Below are 25,417 nucleotides of genomic sequence, written 5' to 3'. Positions count from 1 at the left end.
ATCAGCCCTGAGATTCACTGGGGGAAAAAATTACTATCGTCAAATGTGAGAGTATATAAGGCGGAGGGTCTACAAATTTCCCCGGGAGACTATGGTATACCAACCACCATGTCATGTAGCCCAGCCAGGAGAAAAAAAAATTTTTTTCAAAGAATGGTAGAAGGGGTCTTACCAATACATTCTCCCAATTTAAGCTGCAGTGTTAGCCAAAGATCCTGAGCCACACAAGGTTACTGTAGGGATATATTATTATTGATTTCCTATCCTTTAAAAGCTTATACATATTATATTGCATATATCATGCACAATAAATTGTATGAAAAGTATTATTACCTCATCTATTCAAGCTGTCAAATGAAGGATGATGTGCTAAAAAAGTAAAAAATGAAGCTATTATATCCCCAAGCACTGATGAGACTTTACAAATACCAAATAGTTTATATTATGTAATATGACAACCAAATTTGAATCAATTAAGCCTTGGAGAGGATCACATTTTTAAAAAATTAGTTTTAGTAGAGGAAAGAGATGACTTTGGAGAAAGAGAAGTGGGTTTGGAAGAGACGGCATAGTGGGACTTCTTTGATTAGAGGTCAGGGACTTGCTAGAAAGGAGACTCTGCCCACAGGGAAAACAGAAGCAAGTGATCTGCTCCAGTGCTTGGCAGGGTACTCTTGTTACCCAACGTATTCAAGCGACATGTTACATGATACACAGAAGCAGCCAGTACCCCACCTGAGGTAAAGGATGCCAGCCTATACTTTTCCCTAGGTAGCATGATGGCATCTCTTTCCAGGCATGAGGAATCGATAGCAGACATAACCCCTCCATAGCAGCTTTGATACTTGCAAAGGAAATAGGTTCTCAAGTAGTAGACCCAAAGAATGAAATACACATACCTATCCCAAAATAGAGGAAAGCAGAAAGGGAGCTTGACTTTCAAAATAATGTGTTCTCCACAATAGCAAATATATTCTTTGGGGCAGTGAATCATTATGCCAAGATGACTGTGTGAGATTCATTTTTAATTTTTTCCTACAGCATTCAAAGGAATTCAAACTCTGAGAGGATATCACAAAAATATAAAACACTTCACAGGTCACACATTTAGAAACACAAAACACTTGAAACTAATAAAGGTAAATAGGATTTTTTTTCTAATCTTTCAGGAAATAAGGAACTACCCAGAAATTTCATTTGTTTTCCAAAATTAAAGACATTTCCATATCTTTTTTATTAGAGAACAAATTCAGGAACGAAGACTGATCCTCTCATCTTTGAAAATTTACAATAAAATCATTACTTGGTTTTAAAAATTAACTTAAAATGGAGATTAATGGTTCCATTAAGCCATGAATATATTTTGTATACACAAACACACACACACACACACACACACACACACACATTTTATACATATACACATATCAGGTTTTTATACCTTTAAAATATGTTAGTCATTTTTTCTATTATTTGGCAGTTCTGTTAACCTGGACTATTCCTGACACAAATGAATAATTCCATCTATTGGTTCTCTCACAGTATTAGAAACTTTTTTCCTTATTTTAAATACCTTTCAGTGTACCATCAATGTATTTACTACCATGGCGGTCATTTAGGAATAGATATTCTTATATAGAACTTCTGATCTCTATTAAGATTAACAAGACCAAAAATATTCCTGTTTTTAAAGCTAGAAGTACAAAAATTAAACTGATATTGAAAACAAAAGACAAAAAAATTAACTCAAAAATAACTCAGGAAAATCTTTTTTTTTTGTATTGATGGATTGCTGAATATATTAAATACATGAAAAATAAATCAAATGGAAATGCTTCAGCTTACATCTTCATATGTTTACATGATGAAAACTTGTTATTATTCAAGTTACTTATTCAAATTATAGTGTGCTGTGAGACAGAATTATGATTGTGGCGCCCTCTGCTGGGTTTTCTAGTCACAGACTCAACCTAATATCCCTATCAGGTTAAAATCAAACATTTGAGGCATGAAGTGATAAACCACTTTTTCAGTCACTGACCATTTTAAGCCTTGGCAAAGATTGTATAAAAGATTATATAATCAAAATCCATTTTACCATAACAGGATTTTACCAATTTATCATTAAGTAAAATCTCAGTACAGATTTTTTCTTTTAAAATAGGAAGATAATATAAAAATTACACTAAACATGTTTTAATAGGTCTTATTTTTGTCACCACTTCCATCCCTTGGCAATATATTCACATTTTTAACACAACATTTGTCACAAGACTTTTTAATAAATTGCTATTTTGGTAATTTGATGTATTTTTTTCCTACCTTGTTAGTTCAATCAAAACAGTTTACTTTAAAACATGAGAACAACCCTTAATATTCTCTTCATTATTAGAAAAAGATGGAAAGATGTTCTAGAGGTACTCATCACAAGTAATAATTAATAAATAGCTTCCATTTCCTGAACGTCAACTATGAGGAATATGCGTTATACACTTTCTATGTATTATATCCGATTCTAAGAGATAATATAAACTCATATAAATTGACATAATGTAAATTGCTCAAGATGAATTTCAGAGCCAAGACTCAAACGTAGGTGGGTCTCATTCAAAGACTCAAACCTTTCCACCAAACAATACAACATCAGTAAAAAAGTACCTTTTGCATGCAATTTCTCCATTTGTCAATGCAACAACTTGGGGTGGATGAAGGCGGTGTGGAGTAAGTTGATGAGAAAAAAATGTCAGAGGAGGACAAGACAGGCATTCGTGCATAAAATAATAATGTAGACTTTTATGAAAATATTTTTATTTTACATGATGCTGCCAGCTAGTGGCCCTATTTCATACTAGAAACAATACTTCATTTTTTCATTACTGAATCAAAAAATTCCACATTTAACATTCTAGGACCATGTTCCTAAATTATATATGCATAAACCTGACTTAGTGATATTTTACATTAAAAGGAGAATGTCTCCTCAAACACCACTAGCATCCCTTGTCCTAACCCCCGATAAAATGGAGATATGCCTAAGTGGGAAAGAATTCAGCAAGTGCCAACATGTAGAAACTAAAAAGGCAAACCTGTCACTATCTATGAAAAAGGAACCCATATTATTTAAATATTTTTGGATAATTTTAGGATACTTTCAGATTCCTTAGTGACAAAATACATAAATATTTGTCTATATTAAGAAAAGCTTGCCATAGGTGAGCATAAAAACAAAATTATTGCCTGAGTATTGCTCAGGCATGATTCTATGCAGATGTAAAATTAGAGCGCATCTGATAAAGTAATGCTGTTAGCAAAGTACATTAGTTTAGTTCAGAGAAAAGTTACAGCAACAAAATTTCCTTTGAGAAAAAAGTATCTGAGTACAATTTTTACATTTGAAAAGGTCATATTACACAAATCATTCACTATCTGAAGAGAAATACCCTAGGCAACACACATGAAGGAGGGGTACGCAGCTCTTCATCATATGTTGTTTAACATGGTGATAAAAATATATTATTGGCTGATTTCTTTCATCATATGACATGATAATTATTTTTTTTAATTTTTTTTTAACGTTTACTTATTTTTGAGAGACAGAGAGAGACAGAGTGCAGGGGAGGAGCAGAGAGAGAGCAAGACGCAGAATCTGAAGCAGGCTCCAGGCTCTGCGCTGTCAGCACAGAGCCCGACGCGGGGCTTGAACTCATGAACCCTGAGATCGTGACCTGAGCCAAAGTCGGACGCTTAACTGACTGAGCTACCCAGGCAGCCCAACATGATAATTATTTAGATAATTCTCTCAGTGAAGAAATTTATCCTGACAATCAGCTTATATGAAAAGGCAACGTGTTCTATATTATAATACTGCATAAAACAAAAACCTTCTGGCATTATATTCACAGCAAGGGAAATAAATGGTTTTATTCTGTAATGAAAAAGGAAAGCAGGAAGTGGAAACGAAAGTACCCAAGATATAGCAAAGAAGAAAGAGACAGCCCATCTGTTGGATTAACTGAGGTCAAAATGGAAACAAGAAAAAGAGACAGTCCAGTGTTCCTTTTGACCTACATTCTGTTATACACACACATATGCATGTACGCACACACGCACACACACTCACACAACTGCAAAGTGTAAAGACACCCTTATCCTACTGAGTAGGTGCATCTTACATGATGCTGATTTTGCAGCAGGAAACAATAAAAGTTTGTATTACACACACACACACATGCACACACATCATTACAATAAACCTTAGTGAGAAAAACACTAATTATAAATTCATTTTAAAACACTAAAAATATTTCCACAAAGGGAACATGCAACTTACAAACATTTCCTGTATTGTCAAAGCTGGTAAGAACATCTTCAACATTCAAAGATCCATTATTATGCCTAGGAAGGAATAAAACATTTTAGTCAATGATTCTGAAATATTAACATTAATGTTTTTAAAAGCTGAGACACTGTATTGTGATGCACCCACTCAACACTAATAAACCCTTCCCTGCTATATTTTCAAAATATTTTCTGCCCACTAGAGGGAGAAGGAAAAGAAGTAACAGAATACATTCCTCAGGATATTTAATGTGATGATATTCTTGCTGAGTAATCTACATTTTAAAGTATTAATAAATATTTTTTATCATTTTTGTTTTAGTTATATAAAGATAAGGTAGATTATTAAAGACAACAAAACAAAACCATACCTTTAAGAATCTCAAAAGAGAAATAAACTGTCAACTCCACAACCACACTCAACAATATACAGATTTCCTCCATACCGGCCCAACAAACTCAGAACTTCAGCCACAAAGAACTAACCCACCTTCAGATCTGCACGATCTACCTACAGAAAGTTCTAAATGTCAGGGGGCCAATAGTTTCATATCTTTTGCCCACTAACCTTAATTCTACTCCCTTTTAATTCTAATCTCTCTTCACTTGGCAGCCCCTGAAATATCTAATTTGATTGCTGATTATTTCATTAATACTTACAAAAGATACTATTCTTCATATATAAACGGGCCTTATTGTCAACAGGTCACAGAGTTTGAGACACTTTTCCAGGGGTGATTAAACACAAAAAACTGTTGCTAATGCATCCACAATCTTCCATATTCTCCCCTATATAAGCAGAGTTCATTTACAGCTGTAGTGCTCTAGGATGTTGTAACAGTTCATAAGCAGTTAATTACAATTTACTTCATCAACACCACTTTGTCATTAAACTTATCATATCTGACATATATTGTTACCAACTGAACTGTGTCTCCAAATTTCACATGTTGAAGCCCTAACCCCTGGTACCTCAGCATAAAAGCGTATTTGGAGACACGGCCTTATTTAAATAGGTGATTAAGTCAAAATGGGGTCATTAGGGTAGGCCTTCATCCAATATGACTGCTGTCCTTACGAGGAAAGGAGACTGGGAAAACAGAGCATGCGCACAGAGGAGCAACCATGTGAAGAGGCAGCAAGAGGGCAGCTACTTGCAAGTCAAGGAGAGGGGCCTCAGAGGAAACCAAACCTGCAACACCTTTCTCTCAGACTTCTAGATCTAAAACTGTAAAAAACAAATTTGTTGTATAAGCCATCCAGTCTGTGGCACTGTTTTTGGGAGCCCTAGCAAACTAATACATTTAGTAAGAAAATACACGTAAACTGTATTAGCCTTTGCAGAAGAACTTCTTCTTATTTCTGTCATACAGACCCAGTTCTTGGACAGAGTGACTGAGATTGGAAGAAGTTATGTGCAATCATCACGGCCAAATAAGCATTGGGCTCAGAAGTATCATAATCTAAGAAGACAAAGCTACCAAAGTGTTAGCAATAACACAGTGATTCTGTACCTTCTCTGTATACGTGATTCTAGGTAGAGATGAGGTTATACGCCCTAACATGGAAAACTACAGTATACATGTAAGAAAAAGAAAGAAAAAGGTCAAAGTATTTAATACCTAAAATGCAAGATGAGGCTCTAAAAGTGATCAGCAACATGGCACAGAACTTAAAAAAGTTTTTCTTAAATATAAAAGCAATCTACGGTTCCTTCAAGAAAAACAATGCTCATAATCCTATCATGCAGAGACAACCACTATTCATATTTTGGTATAGAATTTTATTCCATGCTCATACTTTCATTAAATAACTAAGAGCATATTTCTCCTGTTTTGAAATTTGTGTTTTAAGATATTATAAAACAGTTTCCTACATCACTAAGTATTCTCTTGCAACATGAATTTAATGGCTGCCAAGCAGTTCAGTGAATGATTGTTGGCACCATAATTTACCGAACCAACACTTTATTTGTTGTATGTTTAGTCTGTGCCCAGTGTTATGCTGTTATGCATATTGTTACAATGAGCACCCTTGCAGAAACATCACTGAGCCCATTTCTCATTTTCCTGAGGATAAATCCCTAAAAGCTTCTCAATTCAGGATGGATATATATTTGAAATTAAATATATATTTTGAAAAATGTTAAATATTTCTAAAAAAAACAGAAACTGGGATAATTGAAGTGAAATTCATGTTTAAAAATTAAAAAGCATTATTCAAAACAAAAAGTGTGATTTGGCAAAATTATCACTGAAGCAGAACTTGTCTAGTCTTAAAAATGTTACCTATGGTAACAAGCCAAAAAAAACAGAGTATGACATTTTTGAATGGGGTAGGAAGTGCTTGGATGGCTTAGTCGGTTAAGTGTCTGACTTCAGCTCAGGTCATGATCTCGCGGTTTGTGGTTTGAGCCCCACGTTGGCTCTGTGCTGACAGCTCAGAGCCTGGAGCCTGCTTCGGACTCTGTGTGTGTCTCTCTCTGCCCTTTCCCACCCCCTCAAAAATAAACATTTTAAAAATAAAATAAAATGGGGTAAGAAGTAGGGAAAGTGTAAAACTAACTCTATCCCTCTAAATAACTTCCAAAAGTGAAAATCGCTTATCTATGAAGTCTAGACATCCTAAAAGAAGGCATCTCATGAAAGAATAATGTCAGCAATCACTGTTTTCAACAGCGTAAGAATTAGTGCTAACTATAGGAAAACTCTCATGAACATAATGCGGTAAAGATTCAGTTCGATTATTTCAAGTTCCCTATCACTTGTCCCAACTTCATGGACAGCTTTTTCTTAACAGAGTCATCTACTTTATTAATGTGTCAACTGTATAACATCTTGTCTAACCCTAATCTTTCAACAGTTTACCTAGGTCCTGCCTGGACAATGTGGTTAGATAAAAATACTTATAAGGAAGGGACCCCAAAACTTCAATCTTAGCATTACACTAGCAATTAATGTTACTGAAAAATGACATTTTTTTTCCCAACATATCAAGGTATAAAAAGTTCACTCTATCTTTCTCCTAAACTCCAAAGCTTTAACTTCTTTCCCAAACCCTTAACACCAATAGCCATTGTAAATGTTCTCATCACAAAAAAGAAATAGTAGCTATGTGACATGACAGTGGTATTAGCTAATGCTATGGTGATCATCATTTGACAATATATAAGTGTATCAAATCGACACATTGTACACCTTAAATTTACATACTGTTACATATCAATTATCTCTCAATAAAGCTGGGGGGGAAATTACCCATAGTCAGTCTCTCTTTTTTTTTTTTTACGTTTATTTATTTTTGAGACAGAACATGAACGGGGGAGGGGCAGAGAGAGAGGGAGACACAGAATCGGAAGCAGGCTCCAGGCTCTGAGCCATCAGCCCAGAGCCGGAGACGGGGCTCGAACTCACGGACCGCGAGATCGTGACCTGAGCCGAAGTCGAACGCTCAACCGACTGAGCCACCCAGGCACCCCCATAGTCAGTCTCTTCTAAAAGCCAACCCATTTTTTCATCAAGCACTTTAAGCTAACCTATAATTGATGATTTTTGAGTTTCTCCCACGAATGGCCTATGGAGTAAGTAGACTAAGGAACAAGTCACTGGGGCAGATTATTATTTGAAAAGGAGGGAAACATGTGAGTTCGAGCCCCGCATTGGGCTCTGTGCTGACAGCTCAGAGCCTGAAGCCTGTTTGGAATTCTGTGTCTCCCCCTGTTTCTGCTCTTCCCCCGCTCATGTTCTGTCTCTCCTTCAAAAATAAATTTTAAAAAAACATTAAAAAAATAAGATAAAATAATTCATCACTTCTTGTAAATCATTCCATTGTGTTGATTTAACAAACTTTAAAAAATGTACGTGAAAGTAATGGTACATCATTCCAAAACTACCTTCTAAACCACTGCTTTTAGCTACTGCAAGTAATTTTTTTTTTTTAACTCTAGAATGCTCCCAATTCAAACAATACTGAAGACAATAAAGGTAGCTAAAGAAATGTAACGGAAGCAGGTTGAGAAAACAGCGGATACAAGATGTTAAAGGAACAAAAACGGGGATCCATCCATGTTGGGCAACTAACAGAAAACAAGAAGTGGTAAGAGAAATCAACATGAACAAAGTGGACAATGGAATGGAATAAACTATTCTTGGCAGAAATCCTCCCCTCCCTAAGCAACTGCAGTAATTTCAGCGATTTTCTGTATGGTAACGGAATTATAGAGTAAGAAATAGAACGCTCAGAATAATCAATGAGGAAATTAGTTTATCTGGGCCTCAATCCCTTCATCTGTAAAATGAATAAGTGGATACATGATTGCCTCACGAGAGGCAGCATGTGCAGAAGTTAAAAGTGCAGACTGTAGCTGTCATTACATAAAATGTTACCAATGGAGATAGCTAGATGAAGGGTATGTGAACTCCTTGTACTATTTTTGCAACTTCCTGAATGTCTGTAATTACTTCGAAATAAAAGTTTTTAAAAGTACAGGCTGTGGAACCAGACCACTGGGGTTTGAATACAGGCGCGATCACTGGCAGTATGACCTCAATCAAGTCATTTAACCTCTCTGGGTTTCACTTTCCTCATCTGTAAAATGAGGATAATAACAGTACTTACCTCAAAAGGTGTCGCGTGGATTAAATAAGCTAATACATGTAAACCACTCACGACAGTGCTTGTGACATAGTAGTCACTCAGCAGTCAGCCATCATTAATGTGGTTGTGATCTTTTAAAAATTATTCTAAGATTGTGCTCAGCTCTAGAATATGTGCACACTATTGTTACCTTTGTATTACTAATGTGGAGAGAAAAGAACTAGTGTGAAAAAAAGAGGAAAAAATCTTGGTAGCCATCGCAGCCAATGTTCTAGCTTGGTCACCTGTCTTCTCTCCATAAATTAGGATTCAATGTCGTATTTATATAGACAGACTTGCATTTATTTATTTATTTTATTTATTTTAAAAATGGATATATCACAAGGAACCATGCCACCGGAAAGGAGTCTCAGTTTACATTGGAGCCTGGGTTCCTGCCACACCAGGGTCATCTCCAGCAGGTGGAGAACCATGCCCTATTTTGAAAACTCACATGAACCGGAAGATTTCCCATTCTCTCTAGCTAACCCTTACCAGGACTTGGAAGATGTCAGGAAATCGTTCATGGTACATACTACACTTACTGCGTCTGGTCTACCAGCAGATGGAGAAGTTAAGTTTTAGAACTTTATACCTGAAGACCCCTATGGGATCACTGTTCTTCCTTCTCTTTAATTTCCTTACAGATGCTATCTTCCAATTGTGTAATCATCTTCATTCCTACTTTGCAGAGTTACCGGAAGGATTACAAGAATTAGAATACAACAAAGCACCTAGCTTGGCACCTGGCACACGGTAAACATTCCATGCATTTTCCTTCCCTTCCGGAACAGGAACTAAACTAATTATCTCCATCTGAACACGAGGCAGTTCAGGTATTCTAATTAGAATCTCATAATGAATATCCAGGCAAGCTCACAAATCCCTAGGTTTTTATCTTCTTTTTGGAGTTTTCAACAAAGCAGTATTGTGAAACCAGATCCTAATGGTTCTTCCCTGCCCACCCTCGTCAATTTTTATCCAGATCCCAAATTTTCAGCTATTATGATGTCTTTTAAAGCTTAGATATTTTAAACTAAAATGGTTCGAGAAACATATACTATAAATAGACACCCTTTGTGAAAACTTTTTTTCTGAAAATTATTCCTCGCCTCACCTAAACCTTATTCAGTCACATTCCACTTAAAATGTTTTTTGCTCTTCTTACAGTTACTGTAAATGTGCTCCTCCCTCCCTTTCAAGATGTGAAATCTTGTCAAAAAAGGCAGATTTTATAAAATCAAACACCTACAGTAATATTGCAACACGCTAGACTGTAACTGTGAGAGAAAATTAATTCGGTAAAAATGGTATCTTGTTACTTCAGTGTGCAACTCTTCTGTCTCTTTTAAAACGATTTTTAAAGCCAGAACAGTCTGTGTGCTTCTCACAGTCTCCATGTTTTCAGCTGGATTTTCTCCTCCTATTCTTAAGATTCCATTCTGAAAGCGACAAAATATGAATGGGAAAAATACCAAAGCTTGATTTTTCAGATAACTACTCCTTGAAAAGTAGTTTAGAAAATTCTGTTTCCACTTTCAGCCTCAAAAAGAACTTGGCTTTCTGTCATAATCAAATGCTATGAGAGAATGGTTAAATGAACCTTTTGATTTGCAAGGCACTTTATCCTCAAATGCCACTACATTCCTGAGACTTTTTTTCCCTCAGTTCTGAGGATACAACAAAACCCAGTTAAAGCAGCAGGATTTCCTAATACAATGCTGCAAAACCGAAGTTCTGATCAAGATTACCTGCAAACTCAACAGAATGCATAATGAGATTCTTATTAGACTGCTTTTCTTCTACAAGAGAAAAATACTTTTAAAAATATCTTAACCAGAATGATGTTCACCTTAAAGAAATGCTGTACTCAGGATAGAAGACACTTGTATATTGGATCCATGCACCAAAGTCCTCTTCAGTTGTCCTTTTTTGGGCTTCTGTTACTGAAAACAGATTAAATGATTCAAATCTTCTCACAGATACGTGTCGCAGACAGTCATCCAGGTGTTTTTGCTTCAGAACCTTTGAAATAAAACCAAATATTGTGCTATTATATAAACGCAAGTGTTCAAAGTTTAAGTGGGAAGGGGAGTTTCATTTCCAATAATGGCAGATTAGATAATGGAGACCAAACTCTTACCGGAGACGACTAGAGAAGATGGGCAAAATATCTTAAAACATTATTTGATGGTATCAGAGAACAAAGAAGATAGTGAAGATTTACCAGTCTCAGAACTCAGAAAGGAAATAAATCTAGAGAGGTGAGCCTGGCTTTGCAATCACTTTCCTTAGGGGGGGGACACAGGTCCAATTCCAAAAGAAAGAGTTAAGAAGATAAGCAGCACCTTTTGCAGCCTGTAGAGTTAGGGGGTAAAAGTTGATTTTCAAAGCTACCTAGGCAGAGGCAGGTATGTTATTCCAAGCCTGTCTCATGTGTATGTGTGTGTGTGTGTGTGTGTGTATGTGTGTCTGTTTTAAGATAAATCAAATGAGTAATTTTGTTGGAGACATTGAAATGTGGGTTTTTAACTATGGGAGAACCAAATATAGCTGTAAGCTTAATGATGTTAAGCAAAAACCCTATAGCTCTGAATCTGAATAAAATATAATAGAAACAAATGATGTATTTATTAAAACATTTTTTAAAATGTATATGTTTCTTACATCAGACCTCTTAAAAGTTCTAAAACAGGGGCTCCTGGGTGGCTCAGTTGGTTAAGCATCTGACTCTTGATCTCAGCTCAGATCATGATTTCATGGTCCATACGTTCGAGCCCCATGTTAGGCTCTGTGCTGACCGCATGGAGCCTGCTTGGGATTCTCTCTCCCTCTTTGCCCCTCTCCTGCATGCCTACTCTCTTTCTCGTTCTCAAATTAATTAAAAACAAAAAAGCTCTAGAAACAGTGACCAAACTAGAAGCAATGAGCACATTTAATGCCCACATTGCTGTCTCTAAATATCATTTTCTACTAAAACAAAGTAAGGTCCCTTGGAGAAACGGCACGAATTGTACAAATGAACCTGGAATATCCTGCATATGAGAAAAAAAGAAAGCCATAAAAAATTAAGGGTTATATCAAAAAGGTTCCAGAGCCTATTTGAATAGGATCCAGTGGCCAAATATGGAACAGTATGAGCATTAACAAAGGTAATAAATGTAATAGAATCAAAACATACAAGCTCATTGGGGTATTTTCTTAAAAAAAAAATGATCACTAAAGGATGCTAGAGAATGAACTTATTTTGAAAACTAGTAAACAAAGAGAAAGAATCAAGTATCTGTCTGTCTTTCCTATATGAACTGTAACTGAGAATATCCAAGTAGAAGGGGAAATTTCTCCTTATAGCTGTATTCCAGGGAATAAATGAAGAAGGAATGATGCAATTAGAATATCACCATTTTTCAACCTCTCCATGAATTCATGAACCTAGAAAATCATCATCAAGAGGAATAATAACCAGACACGACTATGATTACTGATGAAAGCACACTCTACCATCATTTGACCAACCAAACCAAACAAAAACCGTTAAATCTGAATCTGATCAGGTCTCTGTACCTACGAAATAGGAACTTACAGGAACTAGGAATACAGGAACACATTAAACATCATCATCAAGTACAATGAGCAAAGTTCAAATTATGGAGAGCTCCTAAGAGACAAGAAACTCAGTTTCTTCAATAAATAAATGGCAAGAGTTGAAAGACATACCTGCAGAAGAAACATTTAGATTAAAAATACTTATAAAATGGGGCACCCAGCTGGCTCAGTCAGAAGAACGTGCAACTCTTCATCGCCGGGTCATGAGTTCAAGCCTGATGCTGGGTGTAGAGATTACTTAAATAAAAATTTTATGGGGCACCTGGGTGGCTCCATCCGCTAAGCATCTGACTTCGGCTCAGGTCATGATCTCATAGCTCATGAGTTCAGGCCCTGCATCAGGCTTGTGCTGACAACTCAGAGCCCGGAGCCTGCTTGAGATTCTGTGTCTCTGGCTCCCTCTGCCCCTTCCCCACTCATGCTCAATCGCTCTCTCTCTCTCTCTCTCAAAAATAAATAAACATTAAAAAACAAAAATTTAAAAAATTTTTAAAATAAAAGCTTTATAAGAAAAAAAGACTTATAAAACTTATCAAATAATAAAAAAGTTTAGATCTTATTTGAATCATGCTTCAAAATAATCAAATTGCAAACAAAATCTAGAGACAATGGGGAAAATCTGGAAACTGACCAGCTATTTATTTCATGACATCAAGAAATTATTCTAGGTGTGGTATGGTATTTTAGTTATTTTAAAAAATTTTTCTTAATGTTTATTTTGAGAGAGAGAGAGACAGAGCGCTACCAGGAGAGGGGCAGAGGGAGACACAGAATCCAAAGCAGTGGAGGGACAGAGAAAGAAGGAGACACAGAATCCAAAGCAGGCTCCAGGCTCCAAACTGTCAGTACAGCGCCCGAGGAGGGGCTCGAACTCACGAATCATGAGATCATGACCTAAACAGAAGTTGGATGCCTAACCAACTAAGCTACCTAGGCACCCCATGTTTTAGCTATTTTTTTAATGTCATCTTGTATAGGTACATACTGAAATATCTATAGAAAAAAATGATACATCTGAGATTCATTTCAGAAATTTTTTTTAAAGTTTTTTGACATTTATTTTTGAGAGAGAGACAGACAGACAGAGTGCGAGTGGGGCAGGGACAGAGAGAGGGAGACACAGAATCCAAACAGGCTCCAGGATCTGTGAGTTGTCAGCACAGAGCCGGACACAGGGCTTGAACCCACAAACGGTGAGATCATGACCTGAGCCAAAGTTGGGCACTCAATCAACTGAGCCACCCAGGTACCCCAAGATTCATTTTGAAATAATCTGAGGTTGGGGTATAAAGAAAAGAGATATAAAATATGGTTGGTCAGGAGTTAAAAATTGTTGAAGTTGGGGCACCTGGGTAGCTCAGACAGTTGAGCGTCGGACTCTTGATTTTGGTTCAGGTCATGATTTCAGTTTGTGAGATTGAGCCCCACATGGGGTTCTGTGCTGACAGTGCAGAGCTTGCTTAGGATTCTCTTTCTCTCTGCCCCTCCCCTGTTCATGTGCTCTGTTTCTCTCTCTCTCTCTCTCAAAATAAATAAATAAACTTTTCAAAAAATTGTTGAAGTTTATGGATATCTGAGTGAGGATTATCCTGTTATCTCCAGTTTTGTATATGTTTGAAATTTCCCATAATAGAAAGCTTTTTTAAAGATATAAAACATCCAGGGGTGCCTGGGAGGCTTAGTCGGTTGAGCGTCCGACTTCAGCTCAAGTCAGGATCTCACAGTTGGTGGCCTCAAGCCCCTCATTGGGCTCTGTGCTGACAGCTCCAAGCCCGGAGCCTGCTTCAGATTCTGTGTCTCCCTCTCTCTGTCCCTCCCCCTGCTCATGCACACACTGTCTCTCTCTCCCTCAAAAAATAAACATTAAAAAAAGATATAAAACATCCTAATAGTCATAAACAAGTGAAAAATAACTAAAAAGATACCTAAAACATCAAATATATTTGGAAAGAAAGCAATATAAATTGCTTTCTAAATAAAATTGAAAAACTGGTTTCTAAATATCTTATGAGCCAAAAACAAAAAAAGAAAAAGAAAACTCAATGGAAATTTGAAAGTATTTTGAACAGAATAATAATACATTTCAAACCACATGAAATGCGGATAAATTCACGCTAAGAGGAAAATTTGTGGAAAAGCTAAAAATCAGTAAGCTAAATATCCACTGCAAAAATTACAAAAAGAAGCAAGTTAAGTTCCCTAGTCAAAATTAATAAAGTAGAAGACAAAAATATAGATAGAAAGATTAAAACACCAAAAGCCAGTTCTTTGAAGAGATTAATAAAACTGACAAATCCTTGATGACACTAATAAGAAAAAAGAGAGAAAATATAAATATCAATGTGACATAGGGAGATCACTACAGATCCAGCAGGCATTAAAAAAAACAACTAAAAATTTAGATGAATAGACAAAGTCCTAGAAGACTACGCCTACTAAAACTGACACAAGAAGTAAAAAGTCTGAACGGTCCTAAACTATTTTTTTAAAATGCAATGCATAAATAAAAGTCCTACCAAAGAAAACTCCAGGCCCAGATTGCTCACCAGCAAATCTCGTCGAAGACAACCCAATGTCTAAGTAAGAATCAATGCTTATCTGAAATATGGCCTTTTGTAGCAACGTGGATGGAACTGGAGAGTGTTATGCTAAGTGAAATAAGCTATACAGAGAAAGATACAATATGTTTTCACTCTTATGTGGATCCTGAGAAACTTAACAGAAGACCATGGGGGAGGGGAAGGGAAAAAAATAAAAGTTAGAGAGGGAGGGAGCCAAACCATAAAAGACTCTTAAAAACTAGAATAAACTGAGGGTTGATGGGGGGTGGGAAGGAGGGGAAAGTGGGTGATAAGCATTGAGGAGGGCACCTGTTGGGATGAGCACTGGGTGTTGTATGGAAACCAATCTGACAATAAATTTCATATTTAAAAAAAAAAAGAATCAATGCTTATCTTACCACACTCTTCACTAAATCTTCAAATAACCCTATGGGGTAGATACTTGTTATATGAGACAGGAAACAAGGGGATGTTAATTTGCTCAAAGTCAGAAAGCTAGGAAAAAGCAAATCCAGACTGACTACAGAGCCTAAACTCTTAACATTTCTGCTTGTGGAGAATATGGTAGACATCAATCATCCATTCCAACTTCCTTCTAAGATACCTACTGATATTATAAAGCTAGAAAGCTGGAAGCCACGTTTCCCAGAGTCCCTACCAACCAAAGTTTCAGATGTGATCTTGTTAGCTAATCAGATGCACTAACGTGTGCTCTGAAAGAGGAATAGACGTGGTAATTACATTTCTGTGATTTTCACTGGTAGAACAGTTGTAAAGACTTTTGGCTCTTCTGTAGCATCTTCAGCAGAGGTCCAGTGTTCCCTTCCTAATTTAACGGGAAGTGAGAGGAGGCACAAGGGGCATCACCTCTGCTGGGAGAGATCTAGTAGGCAAAATGTGCCTCCAGAGTCTATAGTTCTGGCAGCAGCTTCCTCATCACCAGAGACAATAGATAAAATAGTGTAATGCTGGAGACAGATCAGATTGTTCATTTTGGTAGAGGTGACATTTCTGTTGGCAGGTCAGCTTTGCATTGTTCTGGGATTTTGTGTTGTTCTGGGACTCATTCTTGGCCTGCTCCTCTGGTACGTCCAAAGAGTAAGTACTTAATCCACTATATTAAATCACTTCCTGCTAAAGACAGCTAGAGTTGTTTCTCTTACCTAACGAGGAACTCTGACTCTAATGATGCCATAATTCTTATATGCAAAAGAGCAAACCAAGGTCAGCACTAAGCCAGAGAACACATCAGTATGAACATATCTTTACTTTTTTTTTTAATTTTAGTTAATTTATTTTTTTAAGTAGGCTTCACGCCCAGCGCCAAGCCCAATGCAGGGCTTGAACTCACAACCCTGAGATCAAGACCCTGAGATCAAGACCTGAGCTGAGATCAAGAGTCAGACGCTTAACCAACTCAGCCACCCAGGTGCAGTTTTATCTTTTATCAAGATAAAATCTTGAGGGATATCTGTTTAAAATGTATACACTATGTATAAGATTTAGAAGGTTGGGTTTTTTAATGGAGGATCAGAAAAGGTTGTCTCTCTTTGATTTGGTTGAAGGTTTCTTTTTTTTTTTTTAAAGAATGAATTATTTAAAAGTCTTTACCAAAAACAGGGCCTTATTACTATGTCAACCATGGTTATCAGGAAGAAAAACCACCCAACAGAGCTAACTCTTAAGACAAAAACAAAGTAATTAAACTTTTAAAAATGTAAAATGTAGATATAAATTGTCGTAGATTTTGTCCATCTAATGTCCAAAAAGCAAACACCTTTTTTTTTTTAATGTTTATTTATTTTTGAGACAGAGAGAGACAGAGCGTGAACGGGGGAGGGTCAGAGAGAGAGGGAGACACAGAATCTGAAGCAGGCTCCAGGCTCTGAGCTGTCAGCACAGAGCCCGACGCGGGGCTCGAACTCACGGACCGTGAGATCATGACCTGAGCCGAAGTCGGACACTTAACTGACTGAGCCACCCAGGCGCCCCTCAAACACCTTTTTATATTAATTATGTTGTCAAGATTACAGCGCCACATGTCTGATGTCAAGATTACAGCACCACAAAGCACTAAGGCAAAAAATCAAGTTGCCACAGGTATAATATTAGAAGGGGCTTTTACAGTTTAAATAAATCCCATGATCTACAATATGAACAAGCTGATACCCAATGGAAGTAACAGGCAATACATTTAGGGTAAAAACAACACTTCTTTATATAATCTATATTCAGTAAAGGTAATTACAATGGGAAATCAAGTCCAATTACTTTTGACATTTCTTTTTAGTTTGAAGATTCAGTTACTTAAAAACAATTTTTTTAATGTTTATTTTGAGAGAGAGGGAGAGACAAAGAGACAAGCACAAGCAAGGAAAGAGAAGAGAGAGAGGAGGCAGAATCCAAAGCAGGCTCCGGGCTCTAAGCTGTCAGCACAGAGCCAGATGCGGGGCTCAAACCCACAAACCATGAGATCATGACCTGAGCCAAAGTCAGACACTCAACCCACTGAGCCACCCAGGCGTCCCTGAAGATTCAGTTATTTTAATGTCACCAATAATACTTGCAGCTTTGTGAGCTGACAGGATACTTGAATCTCCCATCGAGGTATAATCTTATCAACTACCATTTTTAGAATATTACCTTCAAAGCTCCTAGGTACCTAATTAAATAAAATCCAGATTGCATTATCTAGGGTGAAGGAAAATGCTCAAAGTCAAGACATTGTCTAATTCCTCTAAATCAATGAGTTCTTTAATCAAGGATACATGTTATACCAAATAAGTTCATGTCAAAATATCAAATATCCGAAGGGGTAAAAAAAATGCATGGACTGCTGGACCCATCAGGTAAAAAATGTATGCAACTAAACACAATGAAAGTCTAAAACCCATTTAATTTACCTGAAGTATTTGTTTACTCCAGAACTAAAATACACTGAACATAACTATGTAGGAACCCTACTAACCAATACTCTAAAAGTAATGTCACTCAGAAAATGAGCAAGGGTTTTGCAGCAGGAGAGCCTCTCCCTCAATAGTTGAGTGCAAGCACATTTATTATCCTTTGAGCTCAGTCTTTTCCCCTGTAAGACAGGAATAGTAATGCTTACTTTGCAGCTTCTAATACAATGCCTGATATATGGTAACTGTGGACTGACTACAAGACTTGTGCGAAAATTAATTAAAATAATATACGCTATCTGGAAAATGTCTGGCTGAGAGCAGGTACTCAGTACATAGTTAACTAACTTCTGGTTAAACGAAGCAGACCGAACACACACACAGTTATATCCTATCCCTTCCAAAACTCCCCAGAATACCAGTTAAAGAGTAAAACTAGCAAAAATACAAAAGGACAAAGAGACCTGGAGGAGACATGATGAATGGTAACTTATTCGACAGGTTGCCAAAATCTAAGTGCTGACAAAGGGAGAGCCAAGAAGCAGCAAAGTTCTACCACACACTCAGGAAAGACTCGGTCACTGGGGACACTAATGGCAATGAGGATAGAGAAGTAAGACTAAACACAGAAACAGTGGTTGAAAATATTTTTAAGAAGTTACTAGATCCCATGATTCCATCAGCAATGCCAGGCAACTACCTTTCTCGTCCACAGTGGCACTCTGAATTCTCTAAATTTCTAGAGAAAGGGTAGCAAAAAATTATGGTCGTAAACATCAAGCAGAGCTTACAGTGGTATAAGATGCTCTTCATTCTGATGAACATCCCTTTCCCTCACTTACCTTCTAGATCACAGGCAGCCAGTCTTATATCAGCCAGAGAAGAGATTGCAAGATTCCTTTTGGGGGCTATGGGCCAAGAGAAAAGACCTGTAGATACTGACATCTGGGATCTCCCAACAAAATGGTCAATTACTGCAGAAATCACCCTATGGTAAAGACTTACTAATTCAATCAAGACGGCCTGAAACCAGAAGGGTGCTTAATTCTGGGGCCCCAAAGGGATAACAGTTCTCTTTTGAGAGTTAGGGAGCCCCCAAAAGAATGAAGCAAGAGAGTACAAAACAGAAATAAATAGACTCAGTCAGTTAAGCGTCCAACTCTTGATTTTGGCTCAGGTCATGATCTCACAGTTGTGAGATCTTTTTCATAAAAATATCCTTTTAATAAAAGGTGTCCAATTCCCACAACTTCTAGGACAATAATTTATGTCACAACTGTTACCAAAAGGACTTGAAGTGGCTTAGAAAAATACAATACCACAGGATGCCATTCATTAAAGATGCATGAGGGGAATTAAAAATAAGGAAATAAGGGCAGGGATAAAAAACAAAGATAGAAATAATGGTGACACAAAAGTACATTCCATGAAGAGTAAACACTTGATACGGGAGATCAACAAAGAGCACACACTAAGTGCTGGAACTAGGATTGGAACCACATGTGTCCAATGTCAATGCTCCCTTTCCACCGTGCCAACAAATTGCTTAAATATTCCTTAGTTCCACAATAATGCTTAAAGCGACTTCAAAACAGTAGGATATTTTCTTTATTCCACTCACCAGATTCAGTAATTTCAGCACTAAATAACTTGAGAAAAATTATATGACAATAGAAAATCTGAGGGGTTAGAAAGCATCTCAGAACTAAGTTCAGAGGAAGAAGGTTAAAAATCTTATAAATAAAACTTGCGGTCTGACCAAGGACCATGAGGTCAAGAGAGAAACTGGAGAAAGCAGCTTCCAAAAATGGAACTGTTTCTGTGAGTGTTATGTGTAAGAGATGAATCATTTAGATTTAGATTTACATTTACATTTAGAGTTGTATCACTAAATTCTATTCCTGAAACCAATATTACACTATATGTTAACTAATTAGAATTTAAATAAAAATTTGAAAATAAACAAATACATACATACATATGTACATACATACATACATACAAGTAACGTATAAGAAAAGACAGGTGATGGGGCACCTGGGTGGCTCAATCAGTTACGCATCTGACCTTCGGCTCAAGTCATGATCTCACAGGTCATGAGTCTGAGCCCCACGTCGGACTCTGCTGACAGCTCAGAGCCTGGAGTCGGCTTTAGTTTCTGTGTCTCCTTCTCTCTCTGCCCCTCCGCTGCTCACACTGTCTGTCTGTCTCTCTCTCTCTCTCAAAAATAAACATTAAAAAAAATTTTTTAATAAATAAAAAACAAAAGCGGGCATATAAAAATATTCAGCATTATTCCAGGAAAGGCAGCTAAACTATTCAACCTTTGAAAAGTTACTACATTTACTGATAGGAAGATTATTGGTTAACACAGCTCTGTGAAACTGAAAACAAAAGCTTTTATATCTAGAGCCTTCTAAACTTTTTTTTTCTTTACTCCACAATTAAAAGTTCATTTCTTTTTTTTTTTAATTTTTTTTTAATGTTTATTTATTTTTGAGACAGAGAGACAGAGCATGAATGGGGGAGGGGCAGAGAGAGAGGGAGACACAGAATCAGAAGCAGGCTCCAGGCTCTGAGCCATCAGCCCAGAGCCTGACGCGGGGCTCAAACTCACAAACCGTGAGATCGTGACCTGAGCTGAAGTCGGACGCTCAACCGACTGAGCCACCCAGGCACCCCAAAAGTTCATTTCTTTTAAAAAAAGTATTAGAAGAATATCTTGGTTTGGGACTGATAAACCACATACTTTTAAAATTCAAGAAAACATTCACGTCCTCTTTTTTAACCTAAAGTACAATCCTAAATATTTTTAAGGAATCCAGAGAAACCAATTATTAATCTTAATAAGTCAGACATAAAAAACAAAATCTCCTCCAGTCACTGACATACATGTCAGCATGGTTTGAACAGCAGGGATTAATGGTGAACCTCGTACCGGACCCTTAAGACTCAAGCACGCTCCACAGCACATGCAAAAATCTACGTCATCTGTTGCCTCAGAACTTTAAAATTCTATACTAACTTGAAATGTCAGTTTAATCTTAACACTGTGAAAAAGCCCTTATAAACACAATGATGTATAAAACTTTACGTCAATAAATTACTGTCAAAAAACGAGAGAGAGAGAGAGAGAGAGAAAGCACGAAAGAGCTCAGCCTCTGCTGCCATTAAGTCAAGTGATGCCAATAAACACCAGTCCCTCACTTTAAGTAGAAATCCAAACCACAATCCTCAGTGCAAAATCTACAAGTGCACCACACCAGCATTTGCAAGACAAGGTCTCTGGTGTCTGTTTGCCATTTTAACCATAGAACCAGAAGGCCTAAACAGAGCACGCTATAAAGTAGCAGCTCTGTTAGCTGACTCTGGATTATAGCTGACTCTGGATTAACAGACGCTTTCCATTCCCTCTATTAAATATTCAAAGTGGACTTTAAGGTAGTAGCCAAAGCACTGTTCTTGCCCTTTCCTACTGAGCCGTATGTTTGCCAAGTTAACAGTGCTTCTTCACAAGTTTTGTTACACCAGTTGTTCTCGTTACTGTCATTAATTAAATTTGCAAAAACAAACAAAATGGTAATTAAAACCGAGTTGTTGCTTCCATAAAAACTAAGTTGAGGGGCGCCTGGGTGGCTCAGTCGGTTAAGCATCCAACTTTGGCTCGGGTCATGGTCTCACGGTTCGTGGGTTCGAGCCCCGCATCGGACTCCGTGCTGACAGCTCAGAGCCTGGAGCCCGCTTCAGATTCTGTGTCTCCCTCTCTCTCTGCCCCTCCCCCACTCATGCTGTCTCTCTCATAAATAAATAAGCTTAAAAAAATAAAAATAAATAAAAAACTAAGTTGAATGTTTTGGAAAGGTAAAGGCAAGTCTGCTTGATAAAAGTTGCTTAAAACCTTACTATTAATTTATTTATATTTTATTTATTATTATTATTTTTTTTTTTTTAGCGTTTATTCATTCTTGAGAGACAGAGAGCAGGTAGGGATGGGGCAGAGAGAGGGCGATACAGAATCTGTAGCAGGCTCCAGGCTCTGAGCTGTCAGCACAGAGCCTGAGGCAGGGCTTGAACCCACGAACCGTGAGATCATGACCTGAGCCAAAGTCGGACACTTAACCGACTGAGCCATCCAGGTGCCCCAAAATCTATACTATCAATTTAGGTGTGGGAAGCCAACCGTAAAAAGTCTAAAGAACTAATCATAAATATCTAGAAGTATTTAGCACTTAGGTTATAGCTTCACTTTAGAATATGTATCATTTTTATGATTCACCTCTTTAACTCTCTCAGTTAACCAATCCAGGTAATAGGTCTTCTACTGTATAAAGCATCTTGATCTGGGAATAATTTTGTTCAATCATGTGGAGTTTTTCTGGTAGTCAAGGGTCTTTAGTGTTTTACCTTAAAATGAAAAAAAAAAAAAGTCCTCCCTTCCTATGACTGTACTTCATTAAATTTAACACATCATTGATTACAAGATGGCAACATTTCTTTCTTCTGTTGTTATATAGAATAGACTGCCAATTAACCAGCGTGCAGTCAACTAAAAGCCGTATCTCAATTTCAAAGATGTTAAAATTAAAACTATGCATTTTGGCATTTTAATAAGTTTTTGGTAAGTGATTTGAAAATAATCATGTTGGGGTGTCTGGGTGGCTCAGTTGGCTAAGCGTCCGACTTCGGCTCGGGTCATGATCTCACGGTTTGTGAGTTCAAGCCCCGCGTCGGGCTCTGTGCTGACAGCTCGGAGCCTGGAGCCTGTTTCAGATTCTGTGTCTCCCTCTCTCTCTCTCTCTCTCTGACCCTCCCCCATTCATGCTCTGTCTCTCTCTGTCTCAAAAATAAATAAACGTTAAAAAAAAAAAGAATCATGTTTACTGTAAAAGAAATTTAAGTATAGAAGAGTAAAAACCCAGTTGAAATTCTACTATTCTGGGAGAGCACACTGTTAAACATGCATGCCTACATATACAAATAACCATGAGTAAGGGTGCCTGGGTGGCTCAGTCAGTTAAGCATGAGACTTCGGCCCAGGTCATGATCTCACGACTGGTGAGTTCAAGCCCCATGTTGGGCTCTGTGCTGACAGATAAGAGCCTGGAGCCTGCTTCAGATCCTGTCTCCCTCTCTCTGTCCCTCCCCTGCATGCACACTGTCTCTATCTCTTTCTCAAAGATAAATAAACATTAAAAAAAACTAAAAAACCATGAATAATTCTCAAAGGGCTCATACTATGCATACTGTCCCTATCCTTTGTTTTTGTCTTTGACATTGTAAAAATCATTTTTAATACTTTAAATACCGTGATAATCTCACTTGTATACGCAGTGTTGCACATTTATCTAATATGTAAATTTTTTAATGTTTACTTATTTTCGAAAGAGAGAGAGAGAACGTGAGTAAGGGAGGGACAGAGAGAGAGGGAGACACACAATTCAAAGCAGGCTCCAGGCTCTGAGCTGTCGGCACAGAGCCCAATGCAGGGCTCAAACCCACAAACCATGAGATCTGACCTGAGTGGAAGCGAGATGCTTAACCTACTGAGCCACCCAGGTGCCCCCAATATGTAATGTTTTGTTTTTAAGTGTTAAAAATACATCAATCAAATCCTTGTTAGGAAAATATAAAACAACAGGACAAGAACATAGAAAATGAATTTATTTCTAACGCTGGTAAATAATTTCACTCCAAAATAATCCGAGATGAAAATGGTCTTAGAGAAATCTACTACTGTTCCCTCATTCACAACTGAGAAACTGAGGTCCAAAGAGGTTGCTCACCATCACACAAATAGTTAAGGGTGGATCTGGGCCCGAAATTAAGTTATATTAAATTCCATTCCAGAAATCATGCTATCTCTTTCAGCACTGATAGTCTCAAACATACAGCATAGCGCTTTAATTTAAATCATGCTGTGAAATAGTCCATTAATCAGATTCTTCAGCCAAATATGAGACCTGTAGGCAAGATTATTCATTCTGAAGGTGTTTGTGAGTATGGGTGTAATGATCACTGCCACTTTTTCATCTGCCCTACATCCCTTCCTCTTAGGAATTGCCCCTCCCTCACTCTACGTGTTAATGATGGGGATTTTATCTTCCCAGCAACAGGGTGGGCTAACGTTCCAGGTAGCCAAAATGCCTCATTCTCCTAGACACAACAACTGGTCCAACCTTGGCCTATTAGAGTTGTTCAAAGGGCATTATTTGGGTTTCGGGAAAAAAGGTCATTTCTCCTGGATCACTAGTTAGGTACATGATGAAAGCCTGTTGTTACCAGCAGCCATCTTTGCTATTAGGTAATGACACCCAACAAAGAGGAAAACAGAATACTATCTAAAGCCTCTATCAATATTGATCCATAGTCTTCATCTGATTAAAGTCAGCACTAGGCTCAAAAGTCAGCAATTTATCATGTGACCTGGTATCAAACGACAAACTAGGTCAACTGGGCTTTTTCTAAAAAAGGTTAATTACAAAACCAAAAAAAAAAAATTATTGAACAGTTAAAGTGAAGGACCATTAGATAGCACTGGAGCCCTATGGGGTAATAGAGCGACAGAACTGTGTAGAAGAAAACAAGCAGGCATAAGCAGATGTCATGAAGATGTCCCATAAGAGAGAGAGAGAGAGAGAGAGAGAGAGAGAGAGAGAGAGCGCGCTGCATAGCTCTATCACTGCTTAGATTCCTCAGTTTTCCAGTTCTGGATGCCTACAAGATGTGGATGGTCAGTTAGTTTGAAACATATTTACTAAGCACCTGCAAATGTTTAATATACATGATAGGTTAGATTTATTATGGATTTATTCCTTTCTTGCCCCCTCCAAGGAAGGAGTATACTTCCCGGCCCTTTGATTTTAAGCTTAGCCAAGTATCTTACCTCAGATAATAGGAGTTAGCAAGACCTTAAAATGAATTTTAGTGGTTGGGCTTTACTCTCTTATACTTCTGCCATCACCTTGAGAATATGTCAGCCAACTGGTCCAAGGATTAAAGTCTGCTATCATAGCCTATGTCAGTCAACTCCCAGGTGTCCCATGGATATACAAAATAAATGCTAACTATTGTACGCCATTGTGATGTTGTAGTTGTTTGTTACTCATTAATATCTAAATGATACAATACATTGAGGACTTGATACTATGGGCCACTTAAAGCCTGTTCTTACTTTCAGGCTTTCCACAACACTTAACATCTACTAAAAACCACTCAGGCACTGTGCAAGGTGCAGAGGATAGAGATCAATAAAATATCATCTTTTCCCAGGGAGAACTCCCACTCTGGTAAGTTATATGGACTCTGATCAGATGATCATAAAATGATATGATATGGGGTTCACTGGTAGAGTGAGTTGAGGGTCTAACTCAGCCC

The 25,417-nt window shown here is 37.5% G+C and overlaps 1 protein-coding gene across 5 annotated transcripts in view; it reads right to left on the bottom strand.

Annotated features, from left to right (window-relative positions):
* Nucleotides 1–25,417, bottom strand: part of CAMKMT (calmodulin-lysine N-methyltransferase) — a 405,258-nt gene that overhangs the window by 378,014 nt on the left and 1,827 nt on the right. For all 5 annotated transcript variants that reach the window (XM_027072551.2, XM_027072553.2, XM_053200545.1 and 2 more), the window contains exons 2-3: nt 10,826–10,998; nt 4,331–4,395 (exon numbers count right to left, since the gene is read on the bottom strand). In XM_027072551.2, the coding sequence (XP_026928352.2) occupies nt 4,331–4,395; nt 10,826–10,998 (238 nt within the window). The remainder of the gene's footprint in view (nt 1–4,330; nt 4,396–10,825; nt 10,999–25,417) is intronic.

The sequence above is a fragment of the Acinonyx jubatus genome, chromosome A3 (genome assembly GCF_027475565.1).
Source record: "Acinonyx jubatus isolate Ajub_Pintada_27869175 chromosome A3, VMU_Ajub_asm_v1.0, whole genome shotgun sequence".
NCBI lineage: Eukaryota > Metazoa > Chordata > Mammalia > Carnivora > Felidae > Acinonyx > Acinonyx jubatus.
The sequence above is the reverse complement of the archived record's forward strand: the minus strand, read 5'-3'. Positions and strand labels throughout refer to the sequence as shown.